Source organism: Anas acuta, chromosome 1 (assembly GCF_963932015.1).
Source record: "Anas acuta chromosome 1, bAnaAcu1.1, whole genome shotgun sequence".
Lineage (NCBI taxonomy): Eukaryota > Metazoa > Chordata > Aves > Anseriformes > Anatidae > Anas > Anas acuta.
The window spans coordinates 163,329,564-163,350,604 of NC_088979.1; the positions used below are offsets into that span (position 1 = coordinate 163,329,564).

The window sequence follows — 21,041 nt, forward strand, 5'->3', positions numbered from 1 at the left end:
GTCACACAAAATAGGCAGTGACAACAGCTGTGACCTGGAGAGTCCTTAAGTCCTGCCACGTGAGGTCCTGCAGACGTACTGCACAAGCAAGCGGTGGCAGCGGTGGCAGTGGAGCAGCACACAAACAGCTGCCCGGCATGAGGTGGTGTCAGCAGTGGGGTACATGCACCAACTGGGAGAAAAAGAAGCTGCTTTCTTAACATACTGACCAAAGGTTGGAATATTCGTAGTATACTGCCTCTCTTAATACAGTTAGCAAGTCAGTATGTGGCTTTTTTTCCTCCTGCATCAGAATATGCAAGGAGCTGAAGAAGGGTTTGCTTTTCCCACTTGTGCTGTTAGTAGATGCACAATAACACTGGTTGCAGATGCAGTCTAGAGAACTGCTTCTCAGAAACACCCCCTGTCTGCTGGCTTTCCATGCATTGTGTGCCAAAACCATGCAGTTAGGTTCTGCTGCTTGCTGCAGTGAGGGGCTACAATGGCTAAAAAAATTGAGGCATCTGTTTAATTCCGGTTTGGGGGACATGCTTAAAGGTGTCCTCTGACAGGGAAGCCTCTTTGGGTTCAGCACCTCAGGTGTCTTTGCTGCATGAACACTAATGAGCTTTCTTGAACATCCATGAACAGAGACAGTTTTCCTGTGTGGGGTCAGCTTTCACCTGGCAAGGCTACAGGTTTAAAAAGCCTCAGTGGACCCAAGCTGGTTCAAAATTGTGTCTGCTGGTGCCCCAGGTTTTAGGAACGTCAGTTGGGGTCCTTCAGTGGTGGTTGAGTCCAGCTGTGTGGTGCCAAAAAGCAGCGGTAGCATTGGTGAAGCTAAGCAAGCCTTTGAAGCAGTGTAAGCAGTGGCATGGTAATAAGCCTAATGGACACCAGTTATCTTGATATGTCATGCTGATTTTTTTGGTTTTGTTTCTAATTCTTCTATCTAGTATGGCTGACAGGCTAACTCATTTATCCATCCATGTTCCTGCTTTGTGGTGCTGGTGCAGTGTAACAGTCCTTTGCTGTTTCCCAGGTATTTCAAGATCTGTTTAAATAAGTATCAGCAGACTTGAAGCTGCCCTGAGTTCTTAAATAGTGGCTAGAGAGCTGCCTAAGCATGCTTGTGATTCATATTACCAAGGCCTGTTGAGGTACACGGTTATTTGTGGGTTTTTAGCATTTAGTTTTTTTACTTGTAGAATGATAGGTATATAATTGTCATTATGCAATACAAATTAAACTTTTTGCTTCTTTCAAAACATGAAATAGAGATATTTGTTGACCAATTCTCTCGCCCCTGTATCATTCACATATATGCCCTACATCACTGGTAGGTTTTCCCCCATTATTAATACACTTACAAAATGGCTCAGTATTTCTGTCCCTGCCAGCTGTTTTTTCGTTGATGTTCATAGCTCTTCTTTCCAAATTTGCAAATTGTAAGCCAATTGCTTACAATTTATATTGATTTATACCCTTTTAATTTTTATAGTGATTTTCACATTTTTATTTTATTTTTTTTTATTTTTATTTTAATTGCTGCCGTTGCTTGGCTGTATTGGCACTAGTGTACTTTCCTCATAAATGGCTCTTTCTTGTAGAATAATGGCTTCTCATCCATGTGATACACATTTAAAACAGAAAAGAAAAAAAAGGAGTCTCTTCTTCCTCTTTTGAGGTGTCATTTACGTATATATCTGGTGGTGTCTCCTTTTGTGGGTGGGTTAATCTTTAAATTTAGATTATTTCACATGTGGACTGTTGTCTTCCTGTCCATTTTTTAGTGTCATTGAGGTGTAGGTGGTTTCCTAGGCACTTGTGTTTACCTGCAGTTTGTTCATTAATGTCACAAAGAGTTTATAGTGGGGCAAGTGTACCAAGGTACTTCCTCTTCCTCTATACCTGAGGCAGTCAGATGTCAAAGTTGGTGCTTCCGTTGTGCTTTCTTGGGAGAGGGGAGGTTCACAAAGTGGATGTAGTCTTAAGTTTATGGCAGGAGATGAGTCATTATATATCATCTGCTAAGAAGCACCCCAGGCTGTTTTCCCGTGCTGGTTATGGCTTTGGGCAGATACGGGTTGGAGGAGGACGGCGGATCCTGCCGGGCTGGGGGGAGCACGCAGGGGCGAGTGTGGAGCTTCGACCTTGTTCTAGCCAGGGAGGATCTGCGCAGTAGGTTGCATGATGGGGCTGGCCTATTGAAATTAGGGTATTAAGTTACACTGTGGCAAAAATGCCTTTTTTAGAAGTTGCAAACCATATCTGTGTGGATGAACAGCTGCGTAACTAGCCTTTGAGAGAAACAGAGATGAGTGTTGAATGCGCTTTTTCTTTATTCTTAATAAAGATTATAGTACATTTGATACTCATCTCCTTATTTGCTTATACAAACATTTTTGTTAACTCTACTAAAACATTGCGATGTATTTCATGTAAGCTATTTTAGAAGATTGTTTAGCAAATTTAGCTGCGGCACAGCACGAGGACACCCTTATTTAACTTCGAACAGATTCCTGGAGTGCCTAGTCTGACTTGAATTTTGGCTTCAGGTGTAGTTTGAGTTGATCTTATCCATGCAGAGGATTTGAGTCTAGGTGGTGTTTGTCTGTTGGAAGTGCCTTACCTTTTGGGGATCACAACGATGCTTTTTTCAGCAGATTAATTTAGAAAAAAGGCTTTGGGCAGGCTGTTCAAAATGATGCTGAGTGTCTATATACAATATGGAAAATGAAATTACCTGACCACAAATTTATCAATTTGACAGTTAATGTTGTCTGTGCCTGTGGTGCTCCCAAGTAATACCTTCAGTCTTTCAACAGATGAGAAATGCAGACCAGGTCCCAGTTTACTGAGGTATTACAATGAAATATATATTTCTCAAGTCAGAAATTAATTGGGCTATTCTAAAAATGTAGTTATGTATAAATGAGTGTGTACAACAGCCAATGTATTCTGTAAGGGAAAACAGAAGAGCTGCTGCTTGTTTTTTCTTATTGTAGTTGAAATGGGTATGCATTACAGATGAGTGTAAAACGTACTGTGCTGTCTTTAGATATTTAAAATGCTGCCAGAATCTAGAGGTTTATTGGCACGTGGGTGCTGGCATGCTTCGGGGATAGGGCTGCCCTGGGCAGCTCTTACACCTGACAAAGGCTCTTACCTGGTACCTGCTGATGTTGAGGGGACAAGATGTGGAAGGCTTGTCATCGTGTTACTGGCTGAACAAAGTCTCTGTGAAAAATTACAGTTTTCAGAAAGAGCAGCTTCTTACTGTAGTAAGTTTAGCTAAAAAGCTTTTGGATAACTTCACTAAAACTCTATTTTTTTGTTATTTCAACAGTCCTTGCTTTTCTGCTAGAATTTTAGCAACACTCGGGGTGCTCTGCTTTCATTTGGCACCAGCTGACTTGCAGCCTGAGTCAAATTCAGGACTTAGAAGTGTTTTTGAAGAACAGAAAACTTTCTAATTTATTCAGCCAATTCAGTGCTTTAGAAGTTTGATCATAAATTGAAAAAATTACCGGGAATAATATTGCAGAAAGGTAGCTTTTCTTTTGCCAGTCTGGGATTAGAAATTAGGCATGGCAATATATTCTTTCCCTAAAAATAGGAATGATGAGAAACAATTAGTTACGCTTCCTATTTATATGCAGTGCTAGCTTTGTTTAATGAGTTTTACATGCAAAAGCAGTTTTGATAAACTTTAATATATTTGACACATTTAAGATAATTTTAAGCAATCCAAAATGCCACTTTTACTCACTTCTCATTTAATTCTTGTTTTCATCCGGGTGCAACGTGATTACTTTATTTCTTTATTTATGTATAAAATATATATAAATCTCACTGGAGAGAGTGCTTGTTTTATATATTATGCTAAATCAGATTATAGAAATTATTTCTTTATTTACATAGATTTCTCTAAGAGGGGCAGGGCTGAACAATACCAGTTAAGCCAACTTATTAAAAATATGTTTTTGCTTCTAGTATTTCAGATAAAGATGAGGACAAAACCACATATGGCAGATGTTAACTGGAGGAAGCATGCATAGATGCCAGTTGTATTCTCAAATTTTGAGTGTCTTACTGCCTTTTTGTACCTGTAATCATGGTTTCTTCTGTTAAAGGGGCAAGAAAAGTGAGCATGAATGTTTACCTTGGTATGCCCAATCAACATCTGAGCATGTGTTTTTTTTTCCATCAGGGATGCAGACTTATCATTGCTTTTATGAAATTTCATGCAGCTTCTATTCTACTCAGTTGTGTCACTTCACTTGGCTAAAATTAGAAAGCAATGAAAAACCCACTGAGGTCCTGCAGAAGCAAAAGATCGAGATGCCAGGTGGCTTGTGGATCATGGCCATAGCCCCTAAAGGTGGTCAGTTCTGCCTTCTTTCTGTCTTTTCACCCCACTGAAGAACTCGGAGCTTTATGGAGGTGATAGACGCAATGGTAACAAGGGAACCTTGGCACATGTGGCTTAACTTAGATCCAAGAAACACGAAAGTGTACAAACCTGTTTATTTATAAAAATTGACTCTTCCAGCAAGTTTTCTTGATGCCTTTTTGTTTTGCTAGATGATTAATTTGGTTAAGAAAGTGTATTAGAGGATATCAGAATGCGAGGCATTTTAAACTGAAAAGCTGCTTTGGCACGTGAGCTCGTTTAGTTGCCAGTATGCTAAAAGAAGATTGTCTTTATTGGTGAAAAAATTGAAGAATTTGAAATATGATTGGCATATTCTTAAATTTGTCTGGGACATAAATAAATACACTATGTGACTCAGCCTTTTCCTTCTCAAATTTAGTGTTTACAGATTGTGTTACCAGATTTCTGTCATGAGAGCTAACACTATCTGCCAAGACAATAACAAAAAATGCTTAATAAAAACAGAGCTGCACAGTGGCACTGTATTCTTAGAGTGTGGGATTTTTGTTAAATTCTAATTCAAGAAACATATTTTAAACCTAATAAAGGCTGCTTCTGTACCTGTCAGGAGGTGGGTGTGGAGCGCTGTGGTGTGTGTGCCACACGGAGCACAGTGCATCAGCCAACGTTGTTGAAATGGTCCCAGAAAGCAAACTGCAAAGCCAGGGGTCACAAGAGTGGGAAGGCCACCTGCGTGGTGGCTTTCTGTTCAGGCAGCAATTTCTGTTGCCTGAAAGTCACTTCGGGGTTGAACTCCCAGCTTCTGACACTCACAGATTTGGTGCTGCTGAATGAATGCTTTCACCAACGCGTATAACAAATGAGCATCTGTCATACGTAATTTGTACATACCTACCTACCTAAGCCTTTAGGGTTCAGTCGCACATCACATTAGCTGTAATACCATACTGTCAGTTAGATCTTCATTGCTCCGTTTCTGTCAGTGAACTCATGCTTTTCCACCTGCACTGTGATTATAAAGCTGATAATAAGTCTGAATCTATTTCTAAAAGCAAATGTTGTTCTGCAGAACATACTGGTTTTATTTTTAAGTTGAAAGAAACAAGAAGGAACAGTACCATTTGGAACCAAGGGAGAGCGTGATTTGTGTGAAGTTTAGGCAAAGGTTGTTTCATAGTCTCCTTTGTATCCTGTATCTTCACCAGGTTAATTCCAAAATACCGAGCCAGGAGACAAAAGTGCTTTCAGCCAAATATATCTGCTGGAGTATCAGTATCTCCTCTAAAACAATTTTAGAAGCTAGCATTTTTTCCATGACATCTCATTTCCACGTTTGTTCATTTATTTTGTCATGCCTTTTTCTTTTTTTGGTTGTTGTTGTTGGCAAGTTGTCTTGAGGTTTTTCTTTGGGTTGAAATACATGAATGTCAATAAAGCTTAATATGTTTAGAATAGTATTAGCATGGTAGTTTTTACTGATAATCTCTACTGTGAGAATTTCAAGTGTCCTTGAAAACAGATTTGCATGCGGCTGAAAGAAGAAAACAAACAGTTATTTGAAAGAAGATTTGCATGTAATATTAGACGGCCAGTATTTTATTTATTTTTTGAACAAAAATAGGAAAGCCCTGATCCATAGCTAGTGGGATTCCTAGCAGCAATGGAAGTAACTCTGGTTATAGCAGATAACAAGTTGTGGCCAACTCTCCCGTTCCCCTTACTTATCTCAGCAGGAGGCTAGAGGACAAGAATAATTGCATCTCTATCTACTTGAAACACTCTACCACCACCCGAATATATGTATTCTATTACAGTTCAGATTAAGAACCACGTGTAAGCATCCAGTAGGTTTTAAATAGTGGGAAATCCCTATGAAATTAGTTTTGTGAGACGTAGATTGTGTCAGTCAGCCACAGATTTTAGTGTTTTTTTGTGAATTGTGCCCTTCATTAAATTATAGGTATATGCTAACTGTAAACTGCAAACTGGCAAACCTGCAGTGCAAGTAATTTGTATAGTAATTCAGAGAAAATGGGGCAAAACTGTAGTCAGTATAGAAATGACAGTATGTTCTTACTGGATATTTGCCCTAAGCAGTGATCAGTTTTACATAGCTCCTGGTATGTGCACCTCTTTGAATGCACGTATAATCTAAGTGAGCGTCTGTTGGGATATGCTCTTGCATATGACAGGGTGTTTACATGAAGTGGAATTAATAGCTACAGAAGTTTGCATTCTGGAGTGATTTGTCTGTTTTTGTCAATGCTTGACAGTTATACAGCATTTGATTTAAGTAATGATGCTTAATGGATGCTTTGTTTCAATAGTCTCTGCATGCCTTCCCCATAAGACATGAATGGACACGAAAGATTGCATCAGCCTCAATTAATGTTTTCTCCTTGAGAGAGTGTCTTCTCCACCTGCTTTTGCAGGTGTCTGGAAGGACCCTCATTTTCTACAGTTAGAAACGAAAGGTTTCCAAGAAATTTCTCCTGAGAACAGTTTGCTGCCCTGCAGTGGGTTAAATGGGTTTGCAAATGAAATTTGTGCCAAAATTGGCTCATATTCTGGGGTGAAGAAAATACAAACAATTAATTTCAAACTGCCAAAACTTCAGAAGCAATGCTTTTTGAATGGTTTCTTGGGTTATTTAATATGGCAACTATCATTTTAACAAGTTTGTATGTATCAGCCCTCCAGGATTTAAAGTAGTAGGCCTTTGTTAACTGAAAATAACAGATGCATCATGCACACATGCACACAAGTTCAACAAAATAAGGCTAGTGTTGCCAAAAAAATATATTATTATTAGTTTATCAAGAATACTTGCAGGTAAACTCTTCCGTTTTTACTAGGAAACACAATTAAAAATAAAATACTTAATCGTAAAAACTGTGTTTTGTCAGTATGTGGAGATATCCGGTATTATCCCAGCTTACTGAAAAATATAAGCTATAACTTGTGGGTTGGCTAAATGAATGCTGGAAAGATTATACTTAATTTCATAATTGAGCAACACTTGTCATCCTTAATAGTAGATTAGTGCCTGAAGTTCTGTTACAACACCAAACCTGCCCTGTTTCTTACCGTACATGTGAAGAGCAACAGCAGCCCTTCTACCCTGTGTGTATTGTATTTTGTTAGAAAGAATAGCCAGCAAGTGTAAAATGCCTGCATTTAGAGCGATTCCTTAAATAAGTGCAATAATCAGTAATAATTTATGACCTAATTTGCTGGTCATTCTTATTACCCTTTATGCTGGAAGTATTCCCAAATATTCAGTGAGCATTAGGACATTGTCATTACTAATATTGGGCTCTTCAGCTGTTATGGTTTGAACAAAAACATTGAATTAATGACCCACAGCTAAATTTCAAGTACAAAAAAAGTATTCCTCCTTTGTTTTTGTGGTTATAACTGCCAGGTTACCTCAAAGCACTATCTGGAGAGTTAGATACAACTTATGAACAACTTATGATTTCATTTCATGCATCTTAATGCTGCTTCACTTTTTTATGCTGTGTTCTTAATTAACATGAAGCATAAATATGTGACCTGGCAAAGGTGGGAGGTGTTACTCAAGCTTGCTTTGTATCTTTTCACCAAATTTCTTCTTGTACCTTCACAGTTAGTGGCTTATTGAAAGAAAAAAATAAAACTAAGAATTGCAATGTGGAAGCTAATTCTTTTATTTCCCAAGGTGACTTGAAGACGAATAGAAGATGCTCATAAACAGCGTGACTAGCGAACCTTCATTTCCTCTGTCTACCAAAACCCTTTCCTCACAGTGGCAAAAATCAAAAAACGAGTGGTAGAAATTCTGGTTGAAATTGAGAAATGTGTTCTTAGAAAAGTGTCGGTTTGAAACAAGCCTTGACACTGGGCTTTTAATGGGTGAAATTTCACAGTAAAGCAAAGTCTTGTTTCTCTGGTAGTGGAATTAGGGCGTGAAGATGAATTTCAGAGTGCGCCTTCTCTGAATATAAAAAGCGTTTTAATATAATCAGAACGAATCATGCAGTTTTAATCCAATAAATATAATAGTTTATTACAGTCCTTTTCTTATTTTATTTAATTTTAAATTCTAATTGCCTTTCTGATGCACTCGAGATCCAGTTCAGTAAAGTATGTTAGCCCCATGGTCCGGGTGTGGTATGCAACCAGCAGCTGAGGGGGAAGATCAGGAGCCTCTTCTGAGCATCTCTACTAGTGGATGTGGATGCTCTCCCTTAATTTAATTCTTGGGTATGTTAACAAAGACGTTAACATCCTGCTTAGTTGCAATGACTCATTGGACTTGGTTCACTAGGTAAATCAAGGGAAGGGATAAACTATTCTACAGGCCGTTGCATGACGTCTTTCTTCTATTTCCTGCATTTCCATGGGAATTCAAAGTGCTTGGCTTGTTTAGACCTTTATGTCTCTATATTGCTCTGTGTTGACGGTTTCTGAATCCTGTCCATACTAAGGGCAAATGAGGAGGAATGAAGTGTGCATGGATGTGAGACAGTGGTGGTCTCTCTAGCTGATTGCTTGTCTCTTTCCCTACAACATTTCTGTGCGTTTTCTTTTCATTAAAAGCGCACTTGTTTTCTTGTTGCTGTGGGAAAGGAGCCCTGTCTACTGAATCGTTAGGGTGGTTGCTCACTGAGGGGCCGGACACCCCAGATACCTCTTTTAAAGCTATCTATTTTTAAGATTACTGACTAACTTAAGGCTACCCTTCACCTCTGTCCTTAACACCTGATAGTAAGGAGAGCCAGCCCAAGCACGTGCCGCTTGCATTGGGATATGAAGTCATGTTGGAAACAGCTAAAATCCAGTGTGTTGAGTGGGCCTCTGGTTATTCCCTATTGAGTGGTCAGGAAGTATTTCTGGGAGAAGTCCAAAACGTGGGCACCTTGTTGCAGGGATGAGCCGGACCTACCTGGGTGCGTTTGCCAGAGAGCAGTGAGCTGTTGCTCTTTGCCAGTCCGTGGTCCAGCTCTTGTTTGTCTGGGGGTCCGCTGGCTAATTCCCGTCAGGTTTGGCTTGGAAAATGCTACGTTTCTGCCCGATTTGGGGTGAGGAAGCGAGGCAGCGCGGGGAGCGGGGAGGAGGTGGCAGCGCTCTGGCCCCATTGCGTGTCAGCAGAACTCCTCTTACTTGCAAGTGGCCTGTTTGTGGCTTTTTCCGTTTTAATGATATTCAGGTTACGGCCTCCTGAGGTTTAGAAGGGCAGACTTTTCTGAGGCTGTTGCTTTAAGTTTATCGTGCGGCTCTGAAAAGCTTTCCTTTTGGGGTTGAGATGTCAGTCTCTAACAATAGAGGCTCTCCTGGCACTTGATAAATACTGCTTTTAGAAGCGACTGGGAAGATAACACAATGACAATCGGAGTAGAAATGGAAAAACAATGAGATAAAATTTCCTTTATACCATTTGTTTCTCGGCATTCGTCAAAGTTGTCTTTCATATGGCAAGTGATGAGGGCTCTTGGGTCCCTCAAACACCTCGGGTGCTATGAAAGGGAAAAAGGGGACAAGGGGAAATAGGGCACACTCTATCCTCGTTCTTCAGCAATGAGATCAATTACAAATTACATTTGCTTTTCTTCACCTTAAAATAGGTAATAGCCTTCTTGGAGGCCTCAGTGGGTTTCTGATACAGATTTCCAGGTACAAGATTTACTTTCAAGTAATCTTTGTTTACAGAGTCTCAAAGGCGATGGATTTTTAAATTACACAACCGTCTGCCATTTCATCAACTTCAGCTTCTGTGGCTCCTGTTGTCCACTAACAAAATTGTTCTAACTGTTGCTCAGATTTTATAAACGAGTGTGAGAAACGTGATTTAAACTTCACAGATGTTCACAGATCACCAGCAGTGCCCATTTGCACATACAAGTAAATTCTTCTATTATCTTAATAGCTCTTCTTCTCTCATCCCAACATATATAATCTTGCTGATTGTTTATCTTTGCTTGTCATGGGTGTGCAATCTGTGATAATACATTAGAAGGGGATCTGAGCTCTGCTGGTTCTTGCCATATATGGCACAATAAACTGCCCAAATTTGGTCAAATATTTTTAGCCACTTAGTCATATGTCTTTTAATGTGCTGCATATGTAAGCTTTTGATTCACTTAGCAACAGTATTTTTATGAGTATGTCTTGCCAGTTTTTCTTACGTATAATTGAAAAACGGGCAAGGTTTGTTCTGTGATAGGTTGTGTCACTAACAGATGGCCTGGCTTTTTTTAATAGTGCTAATCAATTTTAAGATACCCTTTTTCATGTATTATGCATTTTGGAGGGTCAGAACATACATGAGCATGTAGCATATCGGAATGTAGTATTAAAAGTCCTCAGGAAATTCTAAGTTTTTCTGATAAAAGCATATTTTGCATATGATTACCTGGTGGATATTATAATATACATAGGATATCAGTGGTCAGGCAAATGGTATTTTTGCCAGAGATACTAGGTGTATTGCGTGTATGAAACATGGTTGGGTTACTGCTTCTGTTAAGTGTAAACATCAGTGTTTCTTGAATTTCTTCTCTTCCTGAACTGTTACAACATCTTGCCTTTAGTTCCTTTTCCTCTAAGTAACAGAACGATTTGCAAAGAGAGGCAATTATTTTTTTAAGAGCTTGTTAGTACCATGTAAACGTTGTACACTGATGGTAAGTGGGAGAAATGGAAGACAGTATGCTAGAGGAACTGGTAGTCTTTATTGTTGGAGTAGGTTAGTACATCAGTTATTAAAAGAATTGCTGATTATAGGGATGGAAATGGTTAAAAAGATGATTTCTAAAATCCTTTAAGAAGGCACTTTTCTAGAATACCTGGAAAGGTAGGAAGGGGACTCAGGTTTATGTTATGTTTACACACACAAGTGTATTTTTGTTTTTAATTGAAGAACAAATAAAGCAAGCTGTCTGCTGCAGTCTAGTTACAGCCCAGCTGAAAGTGCATGGATGAACTAGTCCAGATGAGGCTGGTTGTTAAAACAGTTCTGTGTTGCATTCTAAACAAAGCCTTAAAGTTCATACCCTGCTACAGCAAATGGGGTCAAAGAGGGATAATTCCTTGCTGTTTTTGCTGGGCTGATTAAACAGGCCAGCAATACAGCTCCCTTACACTGTAACTGTTGCCTCAGCACTACAGAATGGAGGAAAGCTTCAGGATTCATCTTGGAAAGCACAGATGATTAAATAAGGAAATTTGTAGGTTTTGCAATAGTACAACAATATATAATTTTCAGTATTTGTTTCTGTAGAACTGTTCTAAAAAGTAAAATTTACACCTTAGCTGCATTTTTATTAGAGGAATAATTCTCCAGAAGGATTTAGGAGCCTGGCAATAACAGTTCTCATTTCAGCCTTCTGGTTTTGTAGTATTGTTGTTTTAATAAGCTAAAAAAAATTAATGCCAGTCTTGTGGGGTCTAGCTGTTTTGAGTCCTTGCCGTCCTGAAATGCAGAGGGACTTTTCTCTGTGTTGCTCTGCCCTTTTAAGGGCAGCAGTATGGAAGTTGGCAAGAAAACGCACTGAGCACCCTGTGAGAAAAATACTCAAACACAGAGAAGAAAGACAAAATAGCAGCCAGGCGATGGGGATCTGGAGAGAGGCAGTAGGTCTGCATCCGTGCAGCACTGCTGCCTTCGTAATTAGGATATGTGCACAGAAGATGGTAGTGTGTGCACAAATGATAGTATTTTTGCCATGTGCTGAAGTGATACTCAAGTAAGTTCATAAATACAGTGATTAATAGGCTGTTGCAAGATGTATGGTGGTATAGAGCATGCTGCAGTAGAAAACAGCAGGGTATTGCTGAAGTGCGGCCTCGCATCCCCTTGCACGCTCCTTAGTCTCCTCTATGTCGTAATTAAAACCATGTTATGATACTGTTTTCAAAACTGCTCCCCATCTCTTGGTTACAACAATTCTGCTCCATGGCACGGTGATCCTGTTGGCAATTGTAGCATCCAGTTGGTTAGCTGGACTTGGGATGGAGCTAGGGTCTGGGGGCTTTACAAGGGGAATGAATCCCTTTGTATGGGAGAACAAGGTTGTACTGGTGACTGTAAATGGGTTTTCAGAAAAACAGAGAAAATTTACCTGAGGAAATCATAATTATTGGTTTTGTTAAACTCTGAATTCTTTTGTTTAAGGATTTTTTGACAAATCTGTGACAACTATTGCTTTTTTCTCAAAATATTCCTGTCTTGCTGTCAAACCCCAACAAATAAACCTCACTCCTGCATCATACCTGAAAATACTTATTTTTATCCTAAATATGTTACTTAAACGTGTATTATTGTAGAACAGCTTTAATGTGAACTTCTTTCTTTCTTTTTTTTTATAGGCTTGTATAGATGATAACGTAGATATGGTGAAGTTTCTGGTGGAAAATGGAGCAAATATTAATCAACCAGATAATGAAGGCTGGATACCTCTACATGCAGCTGCTTCCTGTGGATATCTTGATATAGCAGAGTAAGGCTTTTTCTTCTATACCTGTATTTTGCTATTTTGCTAATATATTGTTGGAGGGGTATGAGAAGCAAATAGCATTCATAAATTGTCTTTTTGGTTGCCCCTGGGACATGCAGTCAGAGAGAATGCTTTTATATTGCATTTTATTGTGTTTTGGTTATGAAGTGTACCGTGGGTATAGCTATTTGTGCATTGTATAAGATGTACACATTTAAGACTGTTCACGACTGTCACACGATTTATCAGAAATATTTTTCTTTTTTAGAAATGTTGCTATGGGGAGAAAGTTCAAATTTAGATTATATTTGTAGTCTGAAATATTACCCCAGGATAAGTCTACATACAGGAGATTGATAGTGCAATTGTATTTGCAGTCTTGAAACTTCTGTTTTTCAGGTGTGGTGTGAACTGGGGATATCTGCTAAATACTGTGGACATAAACCAAAATCTTACAGTTGAAGTTAGATGCCTGTTATTAGTTAAAGCTTCTTTGGTACTGAATTCTATGAGTGGTTTTGTATTATCTTTTAAGCCTGTAGAGGGCCACTGAAGATGCACGAAAATCCATTATTTCCAGACGTTTTATGTCTTAAACGGAACCAATTGATCTGAGAAAATGGGTGGCATATTTTGTTCAAAACGAAGTTCTTGCAGTAAAGAGAGCAACAGCACCTTTCCAAAGACCCGTCAGGAATACAGACTTCACTAATTCTGATAAACATTGTGTGATGTCTGACCCAGTGTAAGACTCAGATGAAATAAATATGAGGTAGGGTTTTATCAAATAATAATGCTAGAGGACTACTTACAATGGCAAAAGATGGAAATTTTTAGTTTAGGGGATGGTTGGTTGGTGTTCTGTCCTGCAAGTTTGAGAGGCTTGATTGTTTCAAACAAGTTTTGAAGGGAAAGGAAAAACTTTTTTTGTCACTTTCACAGGGAAAATTTTATTTTTTAGTTTTCAGAGACTGAAGTGCTTTGTGTGTCCTTGTGAATTGGGACAGTGTGACAGCTAACTTCTGTAATCTGCTTTTCTACACTATGCAGATGCTGTAATCTCTCTTGCATGCATGTTGGAAGTGTTGACTTGTTGGCCATACTATGACAAGAATTTCCCTACAAACTGAAATAATATACGCCTTTCTTCAATATAGTGGAGGTAAAACTCTACTATCCTAGGAATATACTATTATTTTTCCATAATAGGAAAATGTTGAGTACATGTTCTTCATTTGGCATTGCAGCCTACAATAGGCAGATGTTCAGGGAAGAAAGATGAATGTATTACCTTGTCCACAAGAACATTTTTCACTTTTGACCCATGTATCTGAAATCAAGAATAGTTTTGAAGGTTGTCATGTTTTTTATTCTCTCAGTCTGTGACAGGACAGGAAGGTTTGCATACCTTCCCTAGATGTCCTTTAAAGAAGTAAGGTTATTGAAGCATAGTTCTGTGGGATGTAGGACCTCTAAGCTGTTGGAAGTTCAGTGTTTCTAAGATGTGAGGATTTTTAAGGATAAGCTCTTGAAACTGATTTCCACATAGAGCAGAGGGAGGGGTAACCTGACCTGAATGGAGCATGATTTAGATCTGGTGAGGCCCGTAGAGCTTAGATTTTCTTCTAGCTGCTTTTCCAGGAATGAGCTCAGCTTCAAATAAGTCACAGAATTAACAACAGTATGCAGCTCACGCAAAACTTGGAGAGGAGGAGAAGCTGATATAAGAAATTAGCAGACATTAGGAATTCGTTTTTTATTTGGCCCACAGTACACACTGGGTTCAGCATCAGCATCAGTTAAACTGAGAAAACACCTTTCCTGGAAAGCCTAAAATTGTGTGGTTTGTGTGGCTGTGGCTGTGGATGAATCTGGTACATAGCAGTTTTAGAACTGAGTTTTCTGGTTCATGGAAAGGTGTTTTTACTTTTGGATAAATTACGAAGATTGTATTTAACGTTCTGAAAAAATTACAGCATGACATACCTCTGTCCTTTGTGATATGGACTGGCATTTTTGTGCAGAATGGCTTCTGTTCATTTCCTATTGTTTTCTTCCAAGGTGCAAAAGAGAAGATTAAGGGAATAACAATGCTTACATTTTTACAACTCATAAGAAAAATGTAGCATAGTACAGCATACTTTCATTTTTTCAGGATTTCATTTCTCAAAGTCTAAAATCATACGTAAACATCAGAGCTAGAAAATGGGGATCTTTTCTGCTATGAAGGGCATTTCTTTGTTCATGAGGTAATTTAGTGACCCTCTAGCTCTATATCTGTCTTCCAAAGATGTATACCTTTGCAACCTTAATATTCTTTGTGTAGGTGCATGCATCACTTCCTAGGCTTAAGGGAGGGAAAAAAGTGGAGGAAGGAAAGCAGTTGTTCTCTTAACATTGTGTGTGATCTCTTGCATGATCCCCAGGGCTCATCTATGAAATAAAACCAAGATGGGGCGGGCTGAAGTTTGCAGATCTGTTAATAGGGTGTGAAACCCTCCTGCTTTCAGAACACACACACAGACACATCAGTCATTAAATGTTAATCGTTTCTCCTGATGTTCACGTGACTTCTGCAGGATCATATTGGGATGGATAATGCACTTATAGAGTGAGAAAGGTTTCTGTTCTGACAGCTCTATAATTGAATCAGTGCCCCCTCACCTTACAGTTCAGATGGTCTTTCTACACGTTCCATCCATTTGCTACTAGCAACCATCTCCTATTATGTACAGTAAATGGGAATGACGGAGAATCACTCTCCGGTTAATAGGGAATTGTGTATGCCTATTCGATCCATGCAGGAGCTTTCCCATCTCTCTGTGCTTTCACTGAACACCTGATCATCTCTCACTCTCAATGCATACATTCCTCGTAAATATTCCCTCCTGCTGCTCGGGTGTTCCTGAGTGAGTGCACCTGTGTGATGGAGATCTGGGAGAAGTACAGGATATGTGTGTAGGGATATGTATGTACAGGAGATGTGATAGAGAGCTTCTCAGAAAAAAACAAACACCTGGATATCTCAGGGAGCCATCCCTTCAGCCATGTGGCTGAACGGCTCTAGTCCCGTTGCACGGGCTACAGCTAATGGGCTGCATGAATTTGTAGCATGGCCCCAATGAGTTAGGGATTGCTGTTGCCTTTGCTTTGGGTCACTGCACTCTCGCCAATGGGCAAGAACAGTGGGCAGGGAACACACTACACGTGTGTTCCCTGTCCCTGGCATCCTTCACCACATCCTCCCGTTCTGTGGCACCTTCTCCCAGCAACATCCCCTGCCCATTTCAGTTGGCAGCTTCTTTGGAACCTTCATCCTGACATCTTCTCTTGTCTGTGCTTCCCATATCCTTTTAAAAAGGCATTTAGGAAGTGTTAGCTGTGTAGAAACCTGCCTCAGGTGAAATAAAGCAAGAGGTTAGCCATGTAGAAATACAGCAAGATAATGTAGTTTAGTGTGGGACAAATTATTAACTGGTTGCAGATGGAGGGTTGTGCTGTATAAGCAAGTACTCTGCCATGGAAGGCAACTGCTCTTTTCTTCCTGGTGTTTCTGAGATCTCCAAATGCTGGGACTGCTTCAGCTGATCGGGAGTTCTTTGAATAGTTTGATTTTAGAATTTCCCCCTTAAGTTATATCTTCATCTGTTTTATGTTCATACAAATTAGCTTACAAGTAATTGTAGAATGAATGGTTTAAAGTTATTCAACATTGCCAAGACAGGTGGATTTTGTCTAGATGTCTAGAATATTCTCTTTCCATTTGTTTCTGTTTTTTTCATAAACAGAAAGCTTTATATGGAGTTGTTGTTTTTTTCCTTCAATGCATTAGTATAAATTAAAATATCAGCATCAAATGCTTTGAAAAATTATAGTTATAGGGAAATAAATTTTAATGCAGAAGCACTTTAACAGAAATTTTGTGTGTGTGTTAAGATGGTATTTAACAGTGAGGACCCTTACATTTAGCTGTTACTGAAACATTAACACATCTAGTAAAACTGGATGGGTCAATGTAATGAATTGTTTTATGTGATAGATTTCCTCTTCAGTTTAAAAGCCTGTATGTTATTTCAGTGTTGGGAAATAATCAAATTCCTCTTTAGAAAGCAAAAAAATGTAGTGGATTAGCAATAAGCAGTTCAAATTGGCATTTAAGAAACAGAATATTAAATTGCTTGCTCTTTACAATGCTTTGTATTGTACCAGATTAATGTAAAATAAATCTGAAATGGCATAAATTTCTTTGGTTTCAAAAGAGTATGTGTTAAAAATGCATTTTCTTGTGGCTGTGTACCATGCCTGGTTGTGTCTAGCTGGGTGTTTTGAGTTTGCTTGTGAGTATTCAGAGGCAATTGTATAATTTTACTACTTAAATGCGAATGTCCTTTCATTTTCACCAGAATGGAAGAAAGTGCATCTTTCAGGAACTGTAAGAAATGTGTTTTTCTCAAAAATAACACAAAATTCAGTTCTTCAACTGACAGTTACACTTTTGTGCAGAAAAAGAGGGGGAGGGAGATGTCTCGAGATAAGAATAGGGTTTTTATAATGAATATTGTTTATCATGATAGATACCCAGTAGATAATGTGCTTTCCTGTATTAGAAACTTCACAGATAGCTTATGCTTCTTGAACTGAGGAGTGTCATCCAACTTAATGTGCAGGGCTGGAATGAACTTGAAATCATCAAATAATGCCCTTGTATTTCCTTCCTTGTTGTCAAGTTGTGTGACAGAAATGTTTGGTTCACAGTAACCTTTTTCCAGTTCATACTTAATTTTCATCTATATTATATTTTTCTGAATTCCCTAAAATTTCTTTCTTCAAATGCTAAAACTCAAAACTCATCAGTTTGAAATATGCCATGATCTTGCTTAAATGTATGATGAAATGTTTTCCCTCTCAATGGCAGCCAGTGGCTACCCATTTCCATGGCCCTCTGGTGTAATTAGCAAATGTGACTCTCTGCCATCACTTAATGGCCATGCTTCCTCAATCATTTGTAATCTGTGCTTGCTAATAAGTATTCCCAAAATACTGCAAACTTTCAAAGTCTTCCTAGCACTTTGAAGTTCATGTAAATTGTTTCCAGCACCTTACAGAGATCATCTATTGATTCTCTTCTGGGCTCTGCAGAACGGATGTATGAAATCTAGTTAATAAAGCCACAGGTGAATCATGCCTTTGTAGTCTAGATGGAGTCCAGTCGAGGAATGACTCTGTAATTGTGTTTGTTTCCAAAGACATTACTGCTGTGATGTTTCTAATGCTCTTTCTTCAGAACTAGATCACAGAATTCAAGTGCTGCAAGATCCGCTTCTTGCTTCCCAGATTGTCATTGATGGTTTAAATTCTTGAAAATCTGGTAATGTTGTGCACCTCCAAAGATACTAATTCTTCAGCAAAAATGCTGATCCCTTGTTAAGAAGTATAACGCCAGAGAGAAGGGGAAAAAAACAGAACATGAAGATAACCTTTTGCTCATATTTTGAGTACTATGTGTGGTTTGGACAGCCTCATTATTTAAAGAATATAAAAGGGCGCAGAGTTTCCTGTGTTGTCTCCCCTCCTTGCCCCAGTATGTCAAACTCAGTTGAAAAAGCTTTTGTGCGGCCACTGCCTTGTTGCTGCCGCCCATCCGTTTCTCTGGGCTCCAGCCACCTGTAAGTGAAGCCAGCCAGACGAGTTTGCTGAAACCTCCGCAAGCCAGTGACCCGAGATCTCTCTATTTTAGTAACAACCCATTAAGACTACGTGAGGGATTGCTGTCGTGCATGCAGCAAGTGAGACAGTCCTGCAAACCTGCAGCTGAATACATCGGTGCTCAGTGACAGGTGCTTTACTTGACCTACTAACCGCCCCGTGGGGACTGCCATTTGGGGTGGGTGATAGTGGCTCCTGCCTCTTCCAGCTTGGTCCCAGTGCTCCTCCGGCAGCACCTAGTGAAGGAGATTCAGGGCAGTTTCACAACACACCCAGTGTGATCTAACTTGAGGCTGCTGCAGAAATAGGCAAACATTCCTTTCTCTTCCCGCTTTCCCCCCCTTCCACAGGCTCGGGACTCTTACCCCCCCTCTTGCAGTACCTAATGATCACCCAACAGCGTGGTAACTGTTAGTGTAAGACTAGCCTTGGGGGGTTTGGGAGGACTTACTCTCTTTTGGATCAGTGAGCTGATCTGGCTTGCCAGCAGCAGTTGGCACAAATATGTGGGCAGTAAAAAAAAAAAATGTCTGGGCTGCTTTTCAGACATAGCTTGTACCTCTGATCAGAAGCCTGCCTGCAGAGCACTGTCTGTGCTGAGATGGAGTCCTCTCCTTGTTCCCCCACGTCATAAGCCTGAACCAGCTGGTGCTGTTGAATGTTCCTCTGCAATATACAAGAGTGGTGGTGCCACAAAATAGCTTTCAGAGCAGTTGTTTCTAATCTATTTCTCTCTAAGGTTTGCTGACTTGATCATCTGGAGCAATCACTTACGGGAAAGTTTTTAATATCAACTCCTTTACTGTAACCCATTGTAATCCTAGAGGAGGAGGATATTATTTAGGCAAAGCAGACTGACAAAAACTTTTGGGAATGGTTCCCTTCTCCATTAGATTTCTTCTCAGTTACGGACTTAATTAACAGAGTATGAAGTGATATTACTAGTAATATGTCCATAAGTGGATCTTTGGAGGATTATAGGAAGTTTTGATTTGTGTGTGCCAAAGTGATGTTGGTGGTCTGATGTAAACCACATGCAAACTGTGCAAACTGATGTGGAGTTTGGAGTGATAGAAGTGCTACATGGTGAGTGAACGATTTTGTACAGATATAAGGTGCTACTTGGAAGAACACAAGGAAAGGCTAACTGGAAGAGCAGAATTAAAAGTGGTGTTCCTCAGGACTCTGTGTTGGGACCAGTGCTGTTTGACATCTTTCTCAGTGACACAGTCAATGGGATTGGGTGCACCCTCAGCAAGTTGGCCAATGCCACCCAGCTGTGTGGTGTGGTCCCCACGCAGGAGGGCAGGGATGGCATCCAGAGGGACCTGTGCAGGCCTGAGAGGTGGGCCTGTGTGAACCTCATGAGGTTCAACAAGGCCAAGTGCAAGGTCCTGCAGCTGGGCTGGGGCAATCCCAAGCACAAATACAGGCTGGGTGGGGAATGGATTGAGAGCAGCCCTGAGGAGAAGGCCCTGGGGGTGCTGGTTGATGAGAAGCTCAACATGAGCCAGCAATGTGTGCCTGCAGCTCAGAAAGGCAACCGTGTCCTGGGCTGCACCAAAAGCAGCGTGGGCAGCAGGGTGACGGAGGGGGCTTTCCCCCTGCTCTGCTTTCCTGAGACCTCACCTGGAGCCTGTGTTCAGATCTGGGGCCTCCAGCACAGGAAGGACATGGACTGACTGGAGCAAGTCCAGAGGAGGCCGCAAAGATGATCAAGGGGCTGGAGCACCTCTCCTGTGAAGAAAAGCTGAGAGAGTTGGGGTTGTTCAGCCTGGAGAAGAGAAGGCTCCAGGGAGACCTTATAGAAGCTTTTCTGTACCTAAAGTGTGCTTACATGAAAGCTGAGGAGGGACTCTTTATCAGGGAGGGTAGTGATAGGGCAAGGGGTAGCTGTTTTAAGCTAAAAGGCTTTGATTAGCTATTCAGAAGAAATTCTTTACTGTGAGGGTGGTGAGGCACTGGCACAGGCTGCCCAGAGAAGCTGTGGATGCCCCATCCCTGGAAGTGTTTAAGGCCAGGCTGGATGGGGCTTTGGGCAACCTGGTCTGGTGGGAGGTATCCCTGCCCATGGCAGGGGGTTGGAACTGGGTGGTCTTTAAGGTCCACTCCAACCCAAACCCATCATTCTGGGATGAAAAGTAAAAGGACCAAAGAAACTCGATACAGCTCACTAAGGAAATGAGAAGAGGACTTCAGAAAGATGCATTGTAAAACTCACCAAACCACAAAATAAAAGCAGGAAAAGAAAATCTGTTCCCAGCCAAAGAAGAGCAACTTTCTAAAAGAATGACTGACTTCGTACAAGTTGACACTGATAGACATTTGTTTTGAGAGCTGTGAAAAGGTCACTGCAGGCTTTGAAAGATTATTTCAGTTAATGCATTTCTAGTTGCTGCCTTGTTTCTTTCTGGAAGAAGTGATTGGGGAAAAAAAAAAAAAAAGATTAAGGATATTGCAAGACTGTTTATTGGTCAGAA

The 21,041-nt window shown here is 40.1% G+C and overlaps 1 protein-coding gene across 6 annotated transcripts in view; it reads left to right on the forward strand.

Annotated features, from left to right (window-relative positions):
* The window catches only part of PPP1R12A (protein phosphatase 1 regulatory subunit 12A), a 124,860-nt gene that overhangs the window by 32,014 nt on the left and 71,805 nt on the right, over positions 1-21,041 (forward strand). For all 6 annotated transcript variants that reach the window (XM_068669102.1, XM_068669106.1, XM_068669101.1 and 3 more), the window contains exon 2: positions 12,728-12,858. In XM_068669102.1, coding sequence (XP_068525203.1) covers positions 12,728-12,858 — 131 coding nt within the window. The remainder of the gene's footprint in view (positions 1-12,727; positions 12,859-21,041) is intronic.